Here is a 23,861-nt window from a genome sequence, read left to right as displayed (position 1 = left end):
TCTCTCTGCCCCTCCCTAGCTCGCACTCTATCAAAAAAAAAAAAAAAAAAAAAAAAAAAAAAGCACTTTCTTCCAACTCAGTTCCTAACAAAAGAGAATCGTGATAAATTATCTTAAAATACACTGACCTCAAACTTTGGTGACTTCAATCATATAACTGATGAAAACAAAAGATCTCTCATTCTTCTTAAATAAATTTGATATAAAATATTGATTCCAGTACAATAAATCAAGTGTACATTTAGTTACAGGAACCAAATAGCAGTGTAGAATGCATATTCGTAAACTTGAGTGCATCTTTCCAAGTAGAATCAAAGCAAAACAGGTTATATTAGCTTTCATTGTCTTAGGTTTGTTTTACAGCTGTCTTTTAAGATAGACATTCCTTTTTTTCAGCTTACTTTAATTTAGACAGTAAAAGGATGCTCTGTCAAGAATATGAAAAAAAATTCACCTCTTTCTTAAGTTTACAATATAATTTTCTGGCATTATAATAGTGAAATTGGAAAAAGTTGGGAAAATGGAGACTGCCAAAATGCTGCTTTAAAACAGACTAAATATGACAATCAAAGGACACTACTAAAGCATTAGTTAGAAAATAAACATTAATTACACAGTAATATTCATACATCATTTATCTTGCCAACTATCTCAAAGTTGCTTATAATTTATTATTTACATTCTCTCCAACAGAAAATGCCAATCTGTTCCTAGATGTCCCTCACAGTGAACAAGGACAGTAAATAAATAAATGAGGACAGAAAAGAATATGGACATTTGTCAGATGATTAGAGCAGATCCAGCAGAAGTCAAACTCTCAAACTCTGATATCCAGGTTTTGTTAACTAATCTAAACAGTGATGAAAAGAATTCTTAATGAGGACTATCTAAGCGTCACACCTTCTTCAATAGCTTTGCTGAAACAAGGAGCCATTAGAGAAGGATACAAATAATGCCTCAGCTGACACTGGTAACAGTGCTGTTGCTGTCCAGTAAATCCCTGGGGAATGTGACTTTGCCAAACATAGAGATCTTTTTGTTTTGGTTTATCACATTTTAAGATGTTACTGTTTACAACTAAATTGAAAAGTTCTAGCATTTCTCTTCTTCGACTTTAAAGCATAAAGCTAGAATTTTGATACTAGAAGAGAAAATTGGGAATGATACGGCTAAGAATTTTCATGAAGAAAATACAACTTAATATATGGGACAAACTTCATATTGTACACAAACTACCAATTTTCCAATTCTTACCTCATCTACCCATTGTTTTGAAGAGGGATATGAAAATTCAATACTGCTCAGTTTCTCCGGGGTGACAGGAAAATGTCAGATCTTGTTGGGGTATTTTTTTGTGATGAATGAACCACACTGCACACTAACAATTTGCGCAGATTTGTCATTTAGAAGAACCACTGCGCGCCCTTTTAGGAAAGTTGATTTTTAACTCACACAGGTAGGAAGAAAAACATCATAAACGGGCCAAGACACCATTTAAAAGTATTAAATCACCGTAGTTTCCTGATATTACTTTGCATATTTGGGGTTGGGGGAAAGATGATTAAAAATTGTTCAAAAACACTAGTAAAGGGAACATAAAAACAGAATTTCTAAAAAAAAAAAAAAAAAAAAAATCCCCCAAACACAAAATAGCATTTAAAAAACTTCACAAAGTTTATTAACTAAGTAATTCAACACATTCTAATTATAAAGTCATTCTTTATACCTACATTCCCTTGGGTTTTAGAATACCCATATTGTATCTTTCTTTCCTCATTTGTTTAGAATAAAAGATCTGCTATCTCAAATACCACAGTTTTACAACCAGTGTTGTTAAAAAAAAAAAACACACATTGCTGATAGTCCAAAGATTTGAAGAAATGCCTTTCACAGATGTTCGGCTAGATGCATTGAGCAATGCTATCTAATTGCTCCGTAGCTTAAATTCTTATTTACTCAAAAGGGAATTCTATAGCAATACAGCTGTGCTATTTTGTGAACTTTTCACAGCGACATGTAGATATATTATCTTCTCTTATCTTAAACACATCCTAATAAGACACACGGATCTTTTGGAAAGTTTTCAACAGCAGTAACCCAGGTAATGTAATCTTTATTACCAGAATTTAAATAGCACTCATAAAATTGCCAAAAACGTTATAAAATGTTCAACTATTTCAACTGGTTTTCAGCTACCCTCCTATTATTTCATTAGGAAATTTAAGGCCTGAAGTCAGTTGACTGACCGCAATAGTGTTTTGTAAAAGTTGCAGATATGTTAATGAGGACACCAAGCCAACCGATGACACCAGAATCTTTCAAAAAAACCTCTCACTGATAAAGAGAACAAGCAATCTGAATATTCTACTGAGATGAATCTTACCGTTTATCACTTAGAAGAGAAACTTGCTACTGTCTATAGAAACAATAACATATGCCAACACAAATAAGAAAAAATCCCTAGTATTCAAAATCTACCCTGTCTACCCTTCCTATTGTCCAGGATGACAGGACAGAAAGTTTCCCTGGAAGCCCTAAAGAGTGTTACAAACACATCGTGATATTCAAAAACACATATTCTAAAAAAACATTTTCACTAGAAAATGAAATCTCTGGAAACTGCCTACCAAGCCAAATAATGATACCTACATTTAAACATTCAGGGGAGCCTGCGTGACATGCTCAGGGGAGCATCTGAGCATGACTTTGGCTCAGGTCATGATCTCACAGTTCGTGAGTTCAAGCCCCGCATCATGAGGCTTTGTGCTGACAGCTCAGAGCCTAGAGCCTGCTTCAGATTCTGTCTCACTCTCTCTGCCCCTCCCCTGCTTGCACTCGGTCTCTCTCTCTCTCAAAAATAAGTAAAATTAAAAAAAAATTTTTTTTTATTAAAAAAAAAACACATTCAAAACAAAATTGCTACAGACATAGATGAAATCTTCCCTGGAAATGCTGAATCTGTAGTCATACAAGTGCAATGTCAACCAGCCATCACTAAAAATCAATTAGTTTAACTTTAAAGGGGTCACATTCTGAACCACTAAACAAAAATGCATTCCTTCGTGCATTATTCTATTGCTTGAATAGCAGTCCAAATTCAGAACATTTACCCATAACTCCTTTGTTACGGACCGAATTGCACCTCCCTGCAAATTCATATGTTGGAGTCCTAACCCCCAATAGGATGGTGTTTGGAGATGAGGCTTTGGAAGTTAGATGAAGTCTTGAGGGTGGAACTCTCATGAGGGGATTAGTGGCTTTCCAAGAGGAACAGGGAGATGCTCTCTCTGCCAAGTGAGGACATAATAAAAAGGAGGCCATCCGCAAGACAGGAAGAGGGCTCTTATCGGGAACCCAATCAACCAGCCCCTTTATCTTGATTGGACTCTCCAGCTTCCAGAACTGTGAGAAATAAATGTCTGTTGTTTACAAGCCACTTGGACTACAGTACTTTGTTATAGCATCCAGAATAGACTAAAACGTTCTCTTTCAAATGATATTGACCATGATTTAAAAAAAAAAAAAAAAAGGATCAAAGATACGGCATGTTCCCTGCCCTATGCCAAAATCTCAATCCCTGACTGCAATGTCACTACTTCTTCCAGAAACTGATTACTACAATCTCTGCTCCACCCTACCTATTGAAGACTATGATGATAGAGGCTCTGAGCCACGGATATTTCTATTTTCAATGCCAAGCCAATGTGGATTAAGAAAATAAGTGATCACTACTTTAAGCCCTTTTACCACTAGGGTAAAATGTGAAATACCAAATGTAGTGTGGCTAGAACAAAAAGTGTGCAAAGAAAAATAAAGCCATAGAAGCACATTATGGACAGGGGCTAAAGTCAGACTATGAGTTGGTTTTATACATATTTTTGAGGTACCTATTGGACATCTAGTGGAGGTATAGTGTGTCCATGTATACGGTATATATCTGATATACTGAGGATGGTCTAGGCTAAAGATAAAAGCTTGAACTCTGTCAGCATACAGATCATGCATTCTCAACAGGGGTGATAGTGCTCCCAAGAAAGCAAAAACTGGCTCTTTGGAAGGGGGCATCTTAAATATTACAATGGCCTGCAGCCCTCCGAAGGGATATAGTACATAAACAGAATATATACGGCATTAAAACTTCATGGGGGGGTATGATTAGGAGAAAAACGTCTAAAATAGCACTTTGAAGGAGGGCAATAATTAAAGAAGTTTTGGAAAACAATGATACGGTATTTAAGGCAATGAAAGTGGATGTGATCACCAAGAGAATTTGGATGGAAAACCTGGTCTTCAATGTACAGAAGTGAGGGAGATGAAATACCAGCAAAAAGGATGAAGAAGTTGCATGAGGAAATTAAGAAAAATCAGGAACACAGAGTTCTGAAAGGTGAGTGAAGAATGCATTTCAGAAAAGAGAGAGTAAATCAACAGCATCAACTGTTGTTAATGTATCAGGTAAACTAAGAGCAATGCCTAAATGTCAAAGTGAGATTGACATTTTTTTTAAGATGACAGAAGTAACAGCCTTCCAATGGTGATGAAAATAATTCAGGAGAGAAGAAGTGGTAAGTTTGGGCAGGTGAAAAGGGAATAGGATCTAGTATACACGTGGAGAAAAACGGCCTAAAACAGAACAGAAAGAGTTGATTCATGGAAAAATATGGAAGAGAGTTACACGTGCAGATACTGGTACTTGGGTACATGTAGTAGACTTGCAGAAGCTCTTTACTGGGAGTGCCTGGGTGGCCGAGTCGGTTGGGCATCTGAATCTTGATTTCGGCTCAGGTCCTGATCTTAGGGTCGTGGGATGGAGCCCAGGGTCAGGCTCTGTGCTGGGCATGGAGCCTGTTTAAGATTCTCTCTCTCCCTCTTTCCCTCCCCCACTCATGCACATGCACACACATGTGCTCTCTCTCTCTCTCTCAAAAAAAAAGTTATTTTCTGAATGCTTGTATTTCTCAGTGGTGAAATGGCAAGCAAGGTCATCGGCTTAGAGTATGGGTGAGTAAATAAACACTAAGGATTTTATGACAAAAGTGGGCCAGGAAAGAGTGAATGGACTAGAGATATGATTGCTCATTCAAAAAAAAAAAAAAAAAAAGCAACCATGAATTTAAATTGTGGTCAGTCAGCACAAATGTGATTTTCTCCCCCTCCAGTCAATTTCAGACAATCAAGAAAGGACAAAGAGGTATAAAATATACATGAGGGAGAGAGAATGATCTGCCAATCAACAGAGGGGGTAAGGGAGCTGAAGATATACAAACGAGGCAGTGCTTATAAAAAAGTTAAGTAAGGACATGAAGGGAATAAGGAACAAAAACAATAAGGAACAATAAAAAAAAGTAGTAGGATTATAAATCCTGGTGGGGTCAAAAGATTAGCGAAATCAGGATATTAGAAGGAAGGAATATGCTGGAAAGACTTGAGTGGTAAGTGAAAAAACGGTACATGCCTAAAGCGGAGATTATGGAGATATTGCAGGGAGATAGTTTTATAGGTATATAGTAAGTGGGCTAAGGCCAAGAGCAAGATCACTGAAAGGAAGCGAAGAAGTTCAAAGAACTGAGAGGCCAGGGTACTGGAGGGATCACCTATACGTGAATGCTGCAATTACCAAGAAATATGATTGGAATCGGATAGGAGACAGTAACAGTGAATCAGAAGCAAAAATCTTTATGACATTAGGAAAGTTGGCAAAGTCTTAGGTTCCTATCTTAGGAAACCAAGTATATGGGTGTTTCCATTAACGAAGGTAAGGAATAGAGGAAACACAGAAATATGGTGATAAAAGGCAATGGATTCCATTTTTAATGAGTTTAATTTGAAATACTGGCAGGAAATCCACGTGATAATATCTAGATGTAAGACCTGAAACTGAAGAGAAAAGATATGGTCTCAAAAGACATGTTTAAAAAATTTTATCTTAAAAATTTTAGTTGTTATGAAAAATTACAAACATATACAATACATTTATCAACACCAAATGCCCTTCATTCAGTTTCATTAATGTATAACACATGGTCAATCCTATTGCCATTCCTCCCACCACCACAAATGGATTATTTCGAAGCAAATCTGAGACATCATCCATATTTACTGCAACATTTAGAGGTAACAATTTTATAGGTTTTTCATACTCTCCTTTTTTAAAAAAATTCCATTCTAATGCATTTATTTTTCTTCTCTTCCCAGATGTTTTAGTATAGCTGGAAGGGTTTTAAATAAAATGAATCCCATGCACAGATCTGTTTTAAAGTAATTAAGGAGAAAGGATCATGAAAGAAACCAAAACAAATCATCTTTACCATAGTTCAAGTTTAAACTCTACATCCCGAATATGTCTTTATGCCTGGTTTTAAGTCATGCTTACTATGATTTCTCTAAATCCAAGACACACAATATACTTACATGCACACCTACACACACATAATAGTCAACTTCCAGCAACATTCAATTCTGGTAACAAAGACAGCCAACTTCAAGACTAGGATTTCCTTACTTATCCTCTATCAATATCCTCTCTCACACTGCAGTGTTGTTTTTCACAAATGCTAAATTAATTTGTTCTCTATTTTGAAAGGTCAAGAATGAGTGTTAAGAGCAGAAAAGAATACATGCAAATATTTTAGGTGATATAGGTCACGGAAAGAACTATAAAAGGACATAAAAGCAGATCACACCTTAGATTAGGCAAATAATTTCTTAGAACAACAAAAGCACAAGCAACAAAAGATGAATAAACCAGACTTCATCAAAATTAACAACTCCTGGGGCCGTTTCATTTTGTTGATGGTTTCCTTTGCTGTACAGAAGCTTTTTAATGTAGTCTCACTTATTTTTGCATTTATTGCCTAAAAAGGTTATGTCATGTAAGTTCTAGCTCAATTAAAAAAAAGAAAAGTAGATCACAGTAACTAGGGAAAACGCAGAGAAATAGAAGACCAATGATAAAACACTGGGAAACACCAATATTTAAGAGGGAGACAAAGAACAAAAACATAGAAAAGAGATTAAGAAGAATAGATCAAGAAGTAAGAAGAAAACTCAGATAACGTAGTACAATCAAGTCCAGGAAAACAATTTAAAAAGGAGGAGTTGGGGGCGCCTGGGTGGCTCAGTCAGTTGAGCTTCTGATTTTGGCTCAGGTCATGATCTCACGCTCTGTGAGTTCAAGCCCCACGTCGGGTTCTGTGCTGACAGCTCAGAGCCTGGAGCCTGCTTCAGATTCTGTGTCTCCCTCTCTCTCTGACCCTCCCCCGTTCATGCTCTGTCTCTCTCTGTCTCAAAAATAAATCATCATTAAAAAATAATGAAAAAATAATAAAAAAGTAAAAAGTAGGAGTTGACAAAAAGTACTACAATTGACAAAAAATATGAAAAATGCTCACCTTTACTAGTAACAATGCAAATTTAAATAAAACTCCTCCCTGTTGCCTATGAAGTTTTTTAAAAAAAACTTTACTGAGATATAATTTACATAATATACCACGTATCTATTTAAAGTATACAATTTAATGGTTTTTAGCATTTGTAATATTTTAATCACTTCAAAAAGACACCTCCTATACTGTCGCCATCACTTCCCCATTCTTCCAACAACCCCCTCCCCATAATAAGCAACCACTAATCTACCTTCTGTCTCTATAGATTTCCCATTCTAGACATTTCATATAAATGAAATCATATAATGTGGTCCTTTGGACTGGCAACTTCCACTAAGCATGAAGGTTTTTCTTTTTTTTTTAATGTTTATTTATTTTCAGAGAGAGAGCGCAAGCAGGTGAGGGGCAGGCAGAGGAAGAGAGAGAGAATCGCAAGCAAGCTCCCCATGTCAGGGCAGAGCCTGATGAGGGACTCGATCTCACAAATCGTGAGACTATGACTTGAGCCAAGATCAAAAGTTGAACGCTTAACCGACTGAGCCACCCAGGCATCCCAAGCATAATGTTTTCAACGTCTTGTCTATGTTGGAATATACCATTATACGAATAAACCACAATTTGTTTTTCATCATTTGATGGCCACTGGGGTTTTCACCTTTTGGCTATTATGAATAATGTTATAAACATTAATGTACATGTTGTCATATAGACAGATATTTCCCTTTCTCTTGGGTATATTCCTAGACTATAGCATTTTTTGTTTTATTTTTTAAAGACTTTTTGTGTGTGTGTGTGTGAGAGAGAGAGAGAGAGCACACAAGTGCTTGGAGGGGGGAGGGGAGGAGGAGGGAGAAGAAGAGAATCTTAAACAGGCTCCACCAGTGCAGAGTCAAACCGAATACAGGGCTTGATCTCACGACCATGAGATCATGACCTGAGCCCAAATCAAGAATCACATGCTTAACCAACTGAGCCACCCAGGCACCCAAGACTTATTCTTTTTTTTTTTTTTTTTTTTTTAGAGCAGCCTGAGGTACACAGCAAAATTAAGCAGAAGATAGGATTTTCAAAATACTCTGTGCCCTCACATATGCATAACCTAACTCATCATCAACATCCCCTGCCAGGGTAGTACATTTGTTATAACTGATATCTGCAATGACACAACACCCAAAGCCCATTATGATTCAATTTTGGTGTACAATCTATAGGTTTGAACAAGTGTATACTGACATGTATCCACCATTATAATACCATACCCAGTATTTTCACTGCCCTAAACATCCTAACTTCTGACTACTCATCCGTCCCCCCACTCATAACCCATAAAACCCTGAAAAGGTTTTTAAAAACCTAAATTATCGAGGATGTAAGCTCATGGCTAATCTAATTCATTGCTGGTGTTAAGTTCATTAAGTTCATAACTCACTCAGTCAATACTCAATGAATGCCTGCTATGTGCCAAGTACCATACCTGACGCTAAATTTCTAATAGAGAATCACAAAGACCTGTATACTTACAAAGGGTGACAAATTTTATTATGAAAAAATAAAGTGTACTGAGAAATAATAAGAAGAGAGATCAAATTTTGATTATGAGAGTTACAAAAGACCCCTTTGACAAATGCAGAAATAATGTTTAAGATGAAAACGAAAAGCCACAATTAAGCAGAGTGGGGGACAAAACATCTGAGGTGAAGGGAACACTTTGTGCAAAAGCTCTGAGGTAAGAAAAGTCACTAAATGAAAGCCAGTGAGGGTCAACAATGGGAGCAAGGAGGTAAGTGGATAAGGTGACACATGAAAGGTAAGAGCCTGATCACATAAAGCCTTGAAAGGTCATGTTAAGGATCACCTGATCCATGTTCTCCAAAATCCTGACCTACTGATAATCTTTCCTTGCTCTTTATTTTCAGCCTCTTCTCATCCCTCTAGCTTCTTCCCTTCAACAAATATGCTGATGTGATTTCTCTCCATTAATAAAAGAACAAATTATTAAGGGGCATAGCCATGCATCTTCCACTTCCTCCGTATGAATGAAAGCTCCATGTGGAGACATATTTTTGGTCTTCCTCCCCACCCCACTGTTTTATACTCAAAAACTAGTACATTGCCTAAAATACTCAAAACATATTGGTTGAATAAACAAATAATACACATACTTTCACCCAACCACCCTTCCAGGCAAAAGCTGATGTTTTGGACAGTAAAAGAACAGAGACGTAAGTGGCTTTAAGAGGTTCAGTTCCTTGATCTAGCCTCAAATAACGAGGCAATCTACTTAAGTGAGTTAACCAACTACAAATGAACAGAAATACAGGCAAGTAATTTCATTAACACATTTATTTCACTGTGTTCAGAGTCTGAAAAAAAAATTCCCATTTATTTAGTAGGACTGCTCAAGTTTATTAGGTTAAAAACCATAATGTTTATTTTTCAAGACTTTTAATTAAAAACATCACCTTCTTCTCATTATCGGATATAACATGACATCTTGTTTTTCTATACTAGCTATCATAACACTAGAACTTAAATGTTTTTCATTATATGTCTGGACCTCATAAACACTTTATAAATTAAGTATATTATCTTTTCTGGGCCATTTAACATCAAAAGAAAACATTCTACACACACAGTCCTAATTCTATAATCCAAGCTAGCAAATCTCCAAAAGGTATGTTGTACAGTGTGTGGACAAGGGTATGAAGCAAGGGGCACTTGTGCAGTTAAGAAGGTAAATTCACATTTTCTCTCTAGAAGTAAATTGTCAAGATCTTTCAAAATTAAAAATATTATTTTTAAAAATTTTCCAACACAGCAATTCTATTTCTAGAACCTTATCCTACAGATAAAGGCATCAATATGCAAAAAATGTCAAAAGTTCAAAATTATTCACTACAGTATATTGCCTGTGTAAGAACTACAGATTGGGCACAATTTGAATTGTGTTATATTTAACCAATAAGAAATTGGTTATTATTAACCAACTACACACACACACACACGCACACACACACACTCTACATATAGGCACAAATTCACAAATATTTGCTTGAAAATGCAAAACAAATCCATGCACACATATACAAGAACCTGGAAATACCAGTTATCTCCTGGGAGAAGACTTAGGTGGCTAGGAGGCAGCGATATAATAGACTTTCCAGTATATATCCTTTGCAGTTTAATTATTAACCACAGGACTATATTATTATTCAAAACAGGTAATTAAATTAAAAAAAACAAGTTGAAAGTGTACATTAAAAGCAATGACACATACCTCTTGACACTGAAGATGAACACAAATCAATTTTTTTCCAGAATGTCAAAATTAAATAGAGCAGTGAGAAAAGAGCAGAGTTATAAGTTCATTTAATCATTGGTTCAAAAAATAGATAATTTACTAAGCATGAACAAGCACTGTCCCAGGCACCAAGGATACAATGCAACTTGAGTCTGACCAAAGACAATTAAACAAATATAATCCCATGAGTGTTTTTATGAGTAAACAGAAGGGACTGGGAGACCACAAAGCAGGGGACCTATCCTAGTCTATGAATCAAGGAAGAAGGGAATGTTTAATAGAGACAAAAAAGAGCAACAGCAGTGGATTCAGTAGGCAGAAGTGTAGTATTCTAATAAGAGTTCAGTGTGTCTGGAATGCCTCAAGTAAGTTGCAAAAAATCAGACTGGAGAGGGAGGTGATTGTTCAGGGTCTACAGTAAACTATGCTAAAGTTGGGCTTTAGCCAAAGGGCAACAGACACACAGCGTGTGACAAAGTTTTAAGCAACAGAAAGTTTTAAGCAAGCGATCGGGGGCCAAATTTGTAGGTTTGAAAGGTTACTCTGAAACAGTAATCAACCAAAGGTGGAGATAACAATTAGAAATTTGTTGCGATGGCTCAGGCAAGACATAATGCTAGCCTCACAAAGTTATAGTGGAAGGATGGAAAAAGTATATGGATTGAAGAGGTACCTGAGCTGTTATATATTAAGAGAAACTGATGATAGGACATGACACTGGGAAACACCAAGGAGTCTAGGAAGACATCTAGGGTTTTGAGTTGGGCCGTGGGTGATGGGTTCAATTTTGGACATGATGAATTTGGACATGTATGTATGAGACAGCCATGTGGAGATATTTATTAATCCATCAGATACACAAAGAATCTGTAGCCAGCCAGGGCTGAGGAGAAGCATTTAGTCCACCCAGAGTGAGATTACTGTGTGAGAAGTACTACAAGGCTAGGATCAAGCCCTAAAGAACATCAACATTTAGAAAATGAACAAGGGCGTCTGAGCGCTTCAGTCTGACTCTTGGTTTTGGCTCAGGTCATGACCTTATGGTCTGTGAGAAGGAGCCTCGCATTGGGCTCCAAGGTGAGCGTGGAGCCTGCTTGAGATTGTCTCTCTCTCCATCTGTCCCTCTCCCCTGCTTGCACCTGCTCTAAAATAAACTTTCTAAAAAGTTAATTAAAAAAAAGAAAATGAATGGGGCGCCTGGGTTGCTCAGTCAGTTAAGCGGCCGACTTCGGCTCAGGTCATGATCTCACGGTCCGTGAGTTCGAGCCCCGCGTCGGGCTCTGTGCTGACAGCTCAGAGCCTGGAGCCTGCTTCAGATTCTGTGTCTCCCTCTCTCTCTGACCCTCCCTTGTTCATGCTCTGTCTCTGTCTCAAAAATAAACATTAAAAAAAAAATAAAAAAAAAAAAAGAAAATGAAGAGAGAAAGAAGCACCTACAAAGATTGAGAAGTAAGAGTAGGCGGGGTAGGAAGGAAACAAAAAAATTAGTTAAGGAATGGCTCTTAATGAAACCCAAAAGAGTATGTAAGGTTAAAAGCAATGAATTGTTCTTAATAAAAGTGTACCCTCCTCAAAAAAAGGTATACCCCAAAAATCAAACCAAGAAAATACCCATATTTAGGGTCATGTTGTAACCAACTCTCAATATCAGCTTTGGATGGCAGGGAGTGGAAAATGTAAAAATTCAACCCATACATTACCCTAAAGACAATTTCAAACAACAGTTTTATAAAAAATAAAGATCACTGAACCTAGACAAGCCCCCAAATCCATCAATTATGCCAACGGACTCCTAGCAAGTTGCTATAATCTCTTGTATTTTCCTGACAATATAGCTGCTCATCTAATAAGAAACATTCTTTCAAATGAAGTATATGCTCTTGTCTAAAATTCTGAAAGTCATGAGAACAAGGACGGCTGAAACTCATGCAATGGCAAAGAGTCTGGCAAAAGCCAAAATTTCGTTTTCAAAAAAAAAAATCATAAAACCACCGAGCACCTGCACTGAGTGCAACAGCGATTTAACAGTTGGCTATAACTGACACAGTAGTCTTTACTAGGGAGAAGTCCTATTTCTATTCCCTCAAAGGCATCAGATGAAGGAACACAAATGGTCATGCAGCAGATGCTAGATGGATTAATAAAAAACACCTGAAGGCAATCTACACCACAGAAAAATGAAAGCATTTTTAAATTAATGACTTCCAATGCCTGGAACATCCATAGTACACAAAGAACTCTTATACAGAATTAGTGTAGAGGACTTTAGAGGCAGACAACCTATGTTCTAATCTAATCTCCTATTTGCTACTTACTTTATGTATGACCTTATTCCTTTTTTTATGTTTATTTATTTTGAGAGAGAGTGAGAGAGAGAGAGAGACACTGCAAGCATACGCGCAAGCATGTGTGCACACACGAGCGAGGGAGGGGCAGAGAGAAGGAGAGACAGAATCCCAAGCAGGCTCCACACCATCAGCGCAGAGCCTGATGTGGGACTCAAACTCACTAAGTGCAAGATCATGACCTGAGCCGAGATTGAGTCAGACGCTTAACCAACTGAGCCACCCGGGCATCCCTATGTATGACCCTAGACAAGTTAATTTCCTTAATGTAAAAATATCAGCACGTTTTGACCAACAGCAGTATTTTATCAGAGTTGTCTGTGATTAAATTCTTAAAACTTAACCTCACTAACTAGGGCCTCTAATTTGCTCTCCATTCCTAAAACTCATGTATAGGTAAGTCACTATATCAGTTTCTCTTTAATCCATAGCAAACTAAAATAATAACCCTTCCCCCCTCAAAAGTTTAATGCTGCTTGCACTCCAACTCACTTTCCATGAGATGAGACATTAGACCTCATGTATTTATCCTACAAGAGGAATTCCCTATTTTATAAATAGAACAGCTGTTTAAATTATTTAAGTTCAACCCTGGCTCCCCTCAAGAATGAAGCTCTAGCTCTAGACACACTGCTTGGACATCTGTCACAGCATTTGAACTTAAACTCATAATGTCCATGGGTCAAGCATATCTGAATTCTCCCACTGCACTACAGCTCATTTTAAAAATTGTGTTAGCAAACCATCAATCTCTCACATTGGCCAACAGATGAAGTGTAACAAAAATAAAAAGCAAAAGTTAACCTTAAATGCAACCCTAAAGGGTTGACCCTCATTCTTAACATTTTTTAGAGCAGTTTTAGGGTGATAGCAAAATTGAGCAGAAAGGTACAGATTCTCCATGTACCCCTGTTCCCACATACCCACACCCTCCCAAATCATCAACAGCCCACACTGGATACACTTGTTACAATGGATGAACCTACACCGACACATCAATAATACTCAAAGTTCGTAATTAGGGTTTGTTCTTGGTGTCATGTGTTCTGTGGGTTTTGACCAATGTATAACATGTATCTACCATTATAGTATCACAGAGAATGATTCCACTGCCCTAAAAATCCAATAGGCCCTATTTATCCCTCAGTTATTTCTCTTTAAGTCCTAAACTGCAATAGCAGTTAAGAGATTCTTTTTTTTTTTTTAATTTTTATTTTATTTGAGGAAGGGAGGGAGAGAGGGAGGGAGGGAGGGAAAGACAGAGTGAATGAGAGGGGGAGGGACAAAGAGAGAGGGAACAGAGGATCCAAAGCAGGCTCCATGCTGACAGCAGAGAGCCCCATGTGGGGCCTGAAATCACAAACCCTGAGATCATGACCTGATTCTAAGTGAGACGCTCAACTGACTGAGCCACCCAAGCACCCCGCAGTTAAGAGATTCCAAATGCTGAAATGACATTCAGAATATCGAGGATGAAAAGTAAGGCAAAAGCCAGAGCAGAAAAAAATAGGGCAAAAATAAGAGCAAAGGAAAAGTAAAGGAGAGCAGCTACCTTTCGAGAATTAAAACCCTTCATCCATTAAAGAGCCGAAGCCAGATCCTTTAAGTGTTGTTTTTCCTTCCCATTCCCTTCCAGGAATTCTAAGAGGGTTTTGACTAATATACTATAACAGACTCTTCTTAAGTAGGCAAAGCAGTTAGTTATAGCTTAAGTAAATTCCTGCTCTACATATAAACATTTATTGGAAGTGACTCATACCTTAGACTCATTTTAAAGATACTAGCTGCAAAAACTATAAACAGCCTGATTTGGATGCTCTCTTTGATATTAAATTGTACACAGGCTCTACAGTCCTCTACAAAATATTCATGAGTAGGATTAGCTTGATTAAACAGAACTGAAGAGATTTTATAACCTACACTCAGACTTTCCAAATGTTAAGTCCATTCCTTTCAACACATCTGGTCTTTACTCAGCACAAGTGATATACCACCATATAACATCAATTCTTTTTGCAGGCTGCTAGATTTCATCTGTTCCTTAATCATTGCTCACCCTCCTAGAATGATGCAATCTTATCCTTGCTAGCTCTCATTTTCAGTATTACTCTACCTCTAATCTATCACTAATCACGAGCTAACTCCTATTACTGCTCTTAGGAGATTAAGTCCTACCATAGTTTCCAAGTGTCCTAGAAATTAATTCCAAGAAGCATTACCTTACCTTTGTTTCCAAGTCTTTAATAAAGTGCCTCAGATTACTTGTCCTTCCTTATTTTCCTCATCTATCACCCTCTCTTCTGCCTGTTTTAAATGCCTTTACCTCACAGCCCTCCACTTCCAGCTCAGGAACTTCTCACATGCTGCACATTACATGCCTGGAATGCCTCCTTCTCTCCAAGGCAATCTACTGGTCATCTTCTTCCCACCATTTAAACTTCACTCTCCATGAAATTTTGTCAGATCATCATTAGGAAATGCTACTTTTGCTAAAATAACAGATCACAACCCTGGGTGCACACTGAAATCACCTTTATGTGTGAAGTTAAGTTTCATCAACGTATGAGGTGTTTTAAAATAAAATACTGATTCTCAGGCTCCATATCAAACCAATTAAAACAGAATCTCTATGCAAAGGGCCAGGATAATGGTGCTGATGGGTGGGGGTTTGTTTTTTATGTTTGGCTGTTTTTAATTTCAATGTCCCAAGGTGAATTCTGTGAGTAGCCAAGGTTGTGACACCACTATGCAGAGTCTACCCAGTTTAGAAACAGCTCCCACAACCACATTTATCCAATGGGTTAAATATATGTAAATCTATCACATCCCACCCCACTAAAATACCCTTACCACATTGTCCTGACCAATGTATATAGTATAAATATATGAAATTGCCCTTCATAAGCCTTAAACACTTCCAAGTAATTTATACACTCTGGGCATAGAGTTCCTCTTCAATAAAATGGGTAAAATACTATCTGCCTTGCAGGGCTGTCATAAAAATCAAGCAAGATACTGGATATTAATACATTTAGGAAAGCAAATGACTTTATAAAGGGTGCAAATGTTAAAACCCTTCAGATATCAAAAGTGACACCTGGATTCAATTTTTAAGAAAGAAACAGAATTCACATGGCAGTATGGAAGATACAAGGTATCTGGAAGACACTGATAGCCGCTGAATGAGAGTTATAATCAAAAAGGAGTCTTTGTACAGTGTAGACACTCAGCTGATCCTGTCTTTCCTTTAAAAATTTTTATGTAAGTGAAATCTGGTTAAAATTAATAGCAAAACCAATAAAAAATCTGGAGAAGTCTCTGAAATTAAGTAAAATACACAGCTCAGGGAGGTATCTGATTCTCATAGTCCCCTGGCCACACTGTGTAGGGAGGTTACTTCCAAATTACATATAAGCACTAGCAGCTGCTCCATCAGTTTTCATGCTCTTGTTCCCTAATCTCTGTGTTTATAAGCACCCCAACCCAGAATTCCAAAATCAGTGGCTCCTCCACCAGAAATTTAAAACTGAATAAATCTTATTCCTTTAGATATCAAAACAAAAGTAAAAAGTCATAAAGTTAAAACTCAGATGGGTATTAGAGAACAGAAAATAGGCCAGTAATGACAAATAATGCCAATTTCAATAAAGTGGCAGGAGCTACCAAGACTGGTGGAACTTTATTAAGAAGAATTCTGAGGATCAATATGAACTTACCAGGAAAGCACACCATAAGGGATAATGGATATTAGTCTTGCACAGAGGAGGTGAAAGGGATAACATATATGACATCTATTTTCCACAAGACTCATAACTTAGAGTCCAAATAAAGAGCCTAAACCTAAAAAGGGAAGTGGTAATAATGCACACACAGAACAGCATACTTCTATCAGTCCTAATCACACCATACATCAATCATTTATTTACTGCTTTTGAAGGCAGGAACTGTGTATTTTTTGTATCTCCAACACCTATCAGAATACCTGATACATAATGAGCTATTAATAAAAATGTATTTGATAAATCAGTAGGAAAAGAGAAAACTATGAGACACACTGTTTTGTGATATGACATAATCACTCAGTCTATATACCGAAACATTCTCACGCTCTAGTAAATGCCCACCTGAACTACAAGCTTGGTTGTAGTGGATAATGAGAAAAACAAGTAGCACCAAACTGAGAGAGCCCAAGGACTAGATTTATAAGCACAACTTTAAAAAGGGACACCTCCCCACTCATTTTACTCCCAGTTACAAAAAGTTAACCTAAGGTTAACCAACAATGAAACGATACTGTATTTTGAGGAGGTTTTGTTTTTGTTTTGTTTTTTTTTTTAATGTGTATTTTTGAGAGAGACAGAGACTGAGAGCGAAGCGGGGAGGGACAGAGAGGGAGACACAAAATCTGAAGCAGGCTCCAGGCTCAGAGCTGTCAGCACAGAACTAGACACAGGCCTCAAACCCACAAACCATGAGATCATGACCTGAGCCAAAGTTGGACGTTTAACTGACTGAGCCACCAGGCACCCCTGGAGGAGGTTTTTAAAGACAAATCCCAATGACCATGAACTTGAATTTATTTACCTCTCCATATAAGTACATGGCACAGTAGCCACTGCATGTAATCAAGGGCTTGATTGTTTAACATGGTGAGGTTCTAACTTCTATTTTCACTTAGGCACTATAATACCATTTTTATTACTTTAATCAAAAGAGGTAGTATGTGATGGGAGGGTAACCTATAACCTGTATTTACTCCACAGCTGGACCAGAAGAGTGAAAATTAATTGTACTCAAGGCTTAAGAATTGTATCTATTCTTAAACTCAGAAGAATGATCTCAAAACAAATAAACTCCTTAAAAGATTATTTTAGGTTACAGGGCAGAGGTGTTAAAAGCAAAATAGATGGCTGAATCCAAGAATTAAGCTTTGCAAAAGATTAACGTAATATAGGGGTGTCTGGGTGGCTCAGTTGATTGGGCATCTGACTTCAACTCAGGTCATGCTCTCACAGTTTGTGGGTTTGAGCCCCGCATCAGGCTCTGTGCTGACAGCTGGGAGCCTGGGGCCTGCTTTGGGGAGTCTGTGTCTCCCTCTCTCTCTGTTCCTCCCCAACTTGTCCTCTGTCTTTCTCTCTCTCAAAAATAAGTAAGCATTAAAAAATATTAAAGAAACAAAGTAACTTAATGACAAGTACACTTGTGCCTAGGAAGAATGGGTCTGGATGATCTCTCAAGGAACCCCTCTCTGGATTTTCCACTCACGCCTCCTTCCCTATTGAAACAAGACAAACGCTTAACTGACTCTGCTATTTTCTAGACTTTAAAAAAATTATAACATATAAAACAAGTTGACACGTAAGTTTTCCCCGGGGTCCCCAAATTTGTGTCATAAGAATCAAGTGACTAAGCAATGAACCTGGGATTCTGTAGTAATTCTGGAAGCAACAAGTGACTAACTACTGAAAGGGATTTTAAAGCCTTAGAGTGATGAATTTTCATCCTTATAGTCAATAAGATATCAGAATTCAATCTGATCTCACCAATTCAGAAAGTTTAATTCAATGTAAGTTTTCTGAGCCTCTCTGGTAATAGTAGAAAAAAATTTACTTACTACAGGAGCTTTTAACATCTCAAAAAAAAAAAAAAAAAAAAAAACCCACCAAAGTACAAAGTATACAACTTCCTACCATTATCCAAAAACATCTGTCCCACTAAAAAGAAAAGCAGGAGTGAAAGAACCGAGGGTTTGGTTCAGGCTATGTCCCTAATTAATTAACATGTGATCTTGGCCAAAAAAAAAAAAAAAAATCCAACCTTAGATTCTATGCCTATAAAATGATAAATCTACCAGCTTCCACACTGCTTATTACATCATAGGGTTTCTAGTGAAGATCCAATTAGATAACCTGTTTGGAAAACTATGAAGGCCTAACAGACACATATATGGAACCATTATCATGCTAGCTACCATGTAAAAGGAAACTACTAATCCACCAATTCCTCCATTCCACCCACTCCACAGAGCCACAAAATTGTACCTAAAGAACAACCATATTGCTGTGTTGTTCATCTTTATTACCTACCTTCACACAGTCCATTCTCCAAAAGTCTATATAATGACATGTAAAGATGAACTAGCAGAAGAATAAACGTGGCAAAGTAGATACAAGAATTAGGCCATTTAAAATCTTTCCTAAATAAAGAGTGCCTGCCCTAAACTCCATGATTCCCAACAAATCCTCTGAAATCTTTAATTTCATGATTTCAGATGCTTAATTAAAGCATTCTTTTCCTTAACATTTAATTAAGACACAGGAATATTTTTCATCTTTGTGACTTTCTATTTACTATACCATCATCACTTTTTACCAGATCATTCCAACTGGGCTTAACACTGCTCCCTAGTGCTTTTCCTATGACTGAGAAGCAATCTCCTACATATCCTTATTGGGCTGCAGAAAGCTGTGTATGGTTCCTAAATAACTGAATTCTCCCTTAACTGTCACAGTTCTCAGTTCTTGACAGATAGTCTGGTTTCTATGCTGTGCAAGACAGGTTCCTGGCTGCCACTATAAGTTGTATGAATATAGCTAGACAAGTCACTTGTGGTGACTTGGGACTCTGCTTCCATATTTATAAAAGTGATAACTACATTAACTTCAAGGATCTTTCAGGTTGATCTTTCTCTTCAGATCAAATACATCAATGCTGTGACTAAGAGACCCCCAGAGAACAATCCCTTCATAGTTGCAGCTTCCAAATATTCAAAACATTTCTCGTTTCTCCCCTAGTCCTCAAAGGATAATCACAGCTACTTCAAAGAGATAAGAGATATTTTAACAGTATAATTAAAACCTACAGTTTTAGAGTCACTGGATTCTAGAAGGGAATCGAATCAGAGGATAACTGAAAGCCACATACAAAAAAAATAGATTACACATGAATGTCCTATTTCCAAAAATTAGTCTAATTTCTTACCAGGTTATCTCCTGTGGTGGGGATCAATCTCAGTACACCTAACTTCTGTCATTTTTAACTTAAAATACCAGAAATGTCAAATTAGCTTTAGTACATCACTCAATTGCAGTCAATTCCGGGGATGCTGAATTAAGAGGCCTGAACAGAGTTGGGGGAGGGGAGCAGAATAGGGATGTGGTAGCAAAGGAAGAGCCTCGATGGAAGGGTTTCACTTCCAGGTAAGATTTCACCCAAATAGTTAACTTATATAATGTTTGAAAACCAGAAATCCAGTAACGAATGATCCACTCAAAAACTATATGCAAGAACCTTTGCTAGGCACATAGAGGAGATCCACAGATAAATTCAGGGAATTGAAGAGACTATTAGTAAGTATTCTAATCCAGTAACACCTGACTTTGCTTGACATGGATGTGAGTAGCCTGCCATCCCTCAACTGGATTCTCTACAGCACCTGGTCTCCAGTGTAGTCTGAAAACACAGTATTAAAAGAAATATATCCAAACATCAATACTTAGGAAATATGCTGCCTCATGAGTGATACAGAATGACTTAGGAATTCAGAGGCTGACTATCCAGGGACTAACTCCCCATCTGGCTTTAGCAATCAGTGAAGACTTACTGGGATTAGTTTTGAACAGGGTCTTGAAAGATAAGAATGAATCTGTTTTAATTTACCTGTTGGCCCTCAGAATATATGTTTTATTTATATATGAGCATCACTTATTGGAGAAGCATGCTCTGAAATAAGGGCAAGGATCACCATCAGGAAGCATGCAGAACATCAAGTTACCAGTTAACTGCAGTCTGCAACAGCCCTTCTTCACTCATGTGATTTCCATGGTCTCAGGCATCACATTAGTGCTCATCCAACTACAAAGTTTATTTTTGTTACAATAACCACTACTGTTTTATCTTATACAGATGTGCTATAGACGTGGGAGGAAACAGAACAGCTTCTTTAAAGTGAAAAAGGAAAACATGCAGGGAGTCTCCCAGAGACTTCCTTCTGTGAAATACCACCATCCAATGCAAATGGCTATTCCCTTCCAGTTGTCTAATTTTACCTTCCTCCAATTCCATCTTGCACCTGATGAGCATAAATGACTATACGCTGGGATAATACACATTGCGATGATTTCCGTTATGACCTCATGGGGAAACTGCTTTGAAATGTAACTTTAGATTATTAACACTTACATAAACACAAAGCTCTTAGACATGTCTGGGTTTCAGGTAAATGCAAAAGGTAAATGTTGAAAGATTAGTAAAAGTCTCTATCCTAGAACCCTACAAGAACCAAAATTGTTTCCAGTAAAACTTTTAAACAAAAAAAATTTTAAAAATAAAAATACAAAGCTTTGGAATGCCATATGACCCTTTTTAAATATATATTTTGTAGTAACACCTACAATCACAAAGGCTTAGAATGTAAAGAACTTTACACATTTTATTGCACCCTCCAATTTTAAATAATATGCAAATCCTACTTTTGTTGTAATACAGTGCACCGTCATTCATTCTAAAAAAGAAATGACAGTAACAGCACTGTTAAAGGACAGTTATTTGAAAAGAAAATGCAAAGAAAGCCCAACCCAAATAAAGGACACATCGCCTTCCCACTAGTGTTACTGGTAACTTCTAAAGCTCTAAGCGGTGTAATTTACCTTTTCACATACAGGGTAATGATGCTTCTGGTTGTTAAGGCAAATTATCTCAAATACGAGGGAAAAAAACCCATTAGCTATATAGGGCCTACCAATATATCACACAAAGTAACAGCAAAGTCAGTCTAGCTTCACATAACTTGGTCAAACTTGCTAGAAACCAAGAGGGGGTGAATGTGAGAGCAACCTTACTACTGGCTAGACTAGAGAATAATAAGCCATAAATAAAGGCTTATGAGCAAAAGGGAAATAGAGTCAAGAACACCACACATCTCCATTACACATCTCTAGCTCCTTTCAATATTCGCACTGAAAGAAAATTTTACTTCTCTCTCCATGAGTGTTTTTCTCCTTTACAATATAAATTATTTCCAAGCCTGGCTGGCACCTCACTCCACACCCCAAGCCAATGACACAAAACATTTTTTCCAATTAGAACCTATAGAGAGATACATAAGCCCAAGGATTTTTTTTTTCTTTTGAATTAGGCATGTATGTTCACCTCATCTAACACTTTCCTCTTGGCTACCTCTCTAGAGAGTGTGAAAATATCAACATCCGGTGGCCCACCCCCACCCTCTCAGTAATGCATCGCAGAGCTTAGGCTCATCCCTCTCCTTCCCTTTCAGTCTCATCACCTCTGAGAAGCTCATCGAACACCACGTCCCACTGCTCCCCCCCACATATTCATGGCCGAGCACGACGTTCTCGGCATCCTTCTTCCAAGGAAAGGACTAGCAAAAAAATGAAAGGCATGCTCGAGAAGCGAAAGCCGAAGAAGCCTGCCCAGCTTCGGGGCTGGCCTTTCCCCACCCGCCTCGGACCGGTAGTCGGTTCTCTAAACCCTGAAACCAATGGTCTCCACGCTCTCCCCCCCCCCAACCCCTTCAGAGATACTGCCGGAAAATGAAAAGGCCCGGGTGAAACGCGAGGCTGGGTGCTCCCTACAGAAGCCCGTTGGCCCCGGCCCCCCGGGCTGGAGTCCCCGGGGAGGATGGAGATTGCGCGAAGAGCGCCGCCCCCCCCCCCCCCCCCGCCAGTCCCGGGACCCTCCGCCTCACCCGCTCGAACCCCAGAGATGGGCCCGCGACACCCAGGCCCTTTGCCGGCAACCCCTCCCCGCCCCCCGCACTGCAGCGGCACCCGGGGCGGACCCCACGCCGGCCTCACTCGCACACACGCCACACACAAAAGCGCCGCGGCCGCCGCCTTCCCGCCCCCACAACCCGGCGGAGCAATCAATGAGGCGGCCGACCCCGCGTCCCCTCCGTGAACGCTCGAATGCGGGGCCCGACCGGCAGGGGCGGCGGCGAGGCTCACCATCGCTCCGCTTGATCTCCACGTAAATCCCGATCTGTATCTTGCCGAAGTTGGCCGTTGCCATCACCTCATCTGGAGCAGCGGCGGCGGGCCGAGGGAGGGGGACGGGAGGGCGGAAAAGGCGGGGAGGGGGCGGGGTAGGTGTGGGAGGGGGAGCGGTTGCCCGCGGCCGCGCCGGCCCGGGCGACAGCGTGAACGCGAGACGGGGCCGCGAGGAGCAGCGGCGGGGAAGCAGGCGGAGGCCCCGGGCCTGCAGGCCGGCGGGAGGACGCGCACGCCGGGGCGTCGGGGTGAAGCGAGGGCCGGGGCCGTCAGGCGGCGCGGGGGAGAGTGGGAGGGCCCGCGCCGCCCGCCCAGGAGCCGACGCTGGGGAGGCGGGGCGCCGCGCGCCTGCGCAGAGCGCACCTCCCGCGTCTCTTCCTCCTTGGCCAGCTTTTCCCTGCTGCCTCCAGGCGTCCCCAGCGCAGCTATGCGGCCGGGTGGGAGGGCGTCGGCCTTGGCTTGGCCGGCCCTGGAAGCGGAGCGCGCGCGGCGCGGTCTCCGAAGAGCCAGGATCGAGTTTGATTTCGGCGCGCGGCCTGGAAGAGGCGGGAACCCGTGTACTAGTGCCTTCCTGTCTCTCTGGCTTCCATGACTTGGCCCCGTGGCCGGAATGAATTAAGGGCCCTGTGGTTTCTGGGCTTTCTGAGTGTATTGTAGGGCTGAGGGATGTGAATTTAGGGACCGGCCATTGACAGCACGGGCGTAAGTGTATCATCTGAGTGTCATCTGTATGGCCACGTAGAGGTGGCTGACCCAAGTAAGGTTTCCCATCTAGTTATGGTAAAGGGGAAGAAAAACCTTTGCGGTGTCACCCATCCTA

General features: G+C 39.3%; 1 protein-coding gene across 2 annotated transcripts in view; it reads right to left on the bottom strand.

The window, feature by feature from the left end:
• Positions 1–23,331, bottom strand: part of LOC125916910 (kinesin-like protein KIF2A) — a 48,196-nt gene extending 24,865 nt beyond the window's left edge. Inside the window, exon 1 of one of the 2 annotated variants that reach the window (XM_049623153.1) lies at positions 23,000–23,331. In XM_049623153.1, the coding sequence (XP_049479110.1) occupies positions 23,000–23,063 (64 nt within the window). In that variant the 5' untranslated portion in view covers positions 23,064–23,331. The remainder of the gene's footprint in view (positions 1–22,999) is intronic. The other variant, XM_049623152.1, reaches the window with a different exon arrangement.
• Positions 23,332–23,861: the final 530 nt, after the last annotated feature.

The sequence above is a fragment of the Panthera uncia genome, unplaced genomic scaffold (genome assembly GCF_023721935.1).
Source record: "Panthera uncia isolate 11264 unplaced genomic scaffold, Puncia_PCG_1.0 HiC_scaffold_1314, whole genome shotgun sequence".
Taxonomy (NCBI): domain Eukaryota; kingdom Metazoa; phylum Chordata; class Mammalia; order Carnivora; family Felidae; genus Panthera; species Panthera uncia.
The sequence above is the reverse complement of the archived record's forward strand: the minus strand, read 5'-3'. Positions and strand labels throughout refer to the sequence as shown.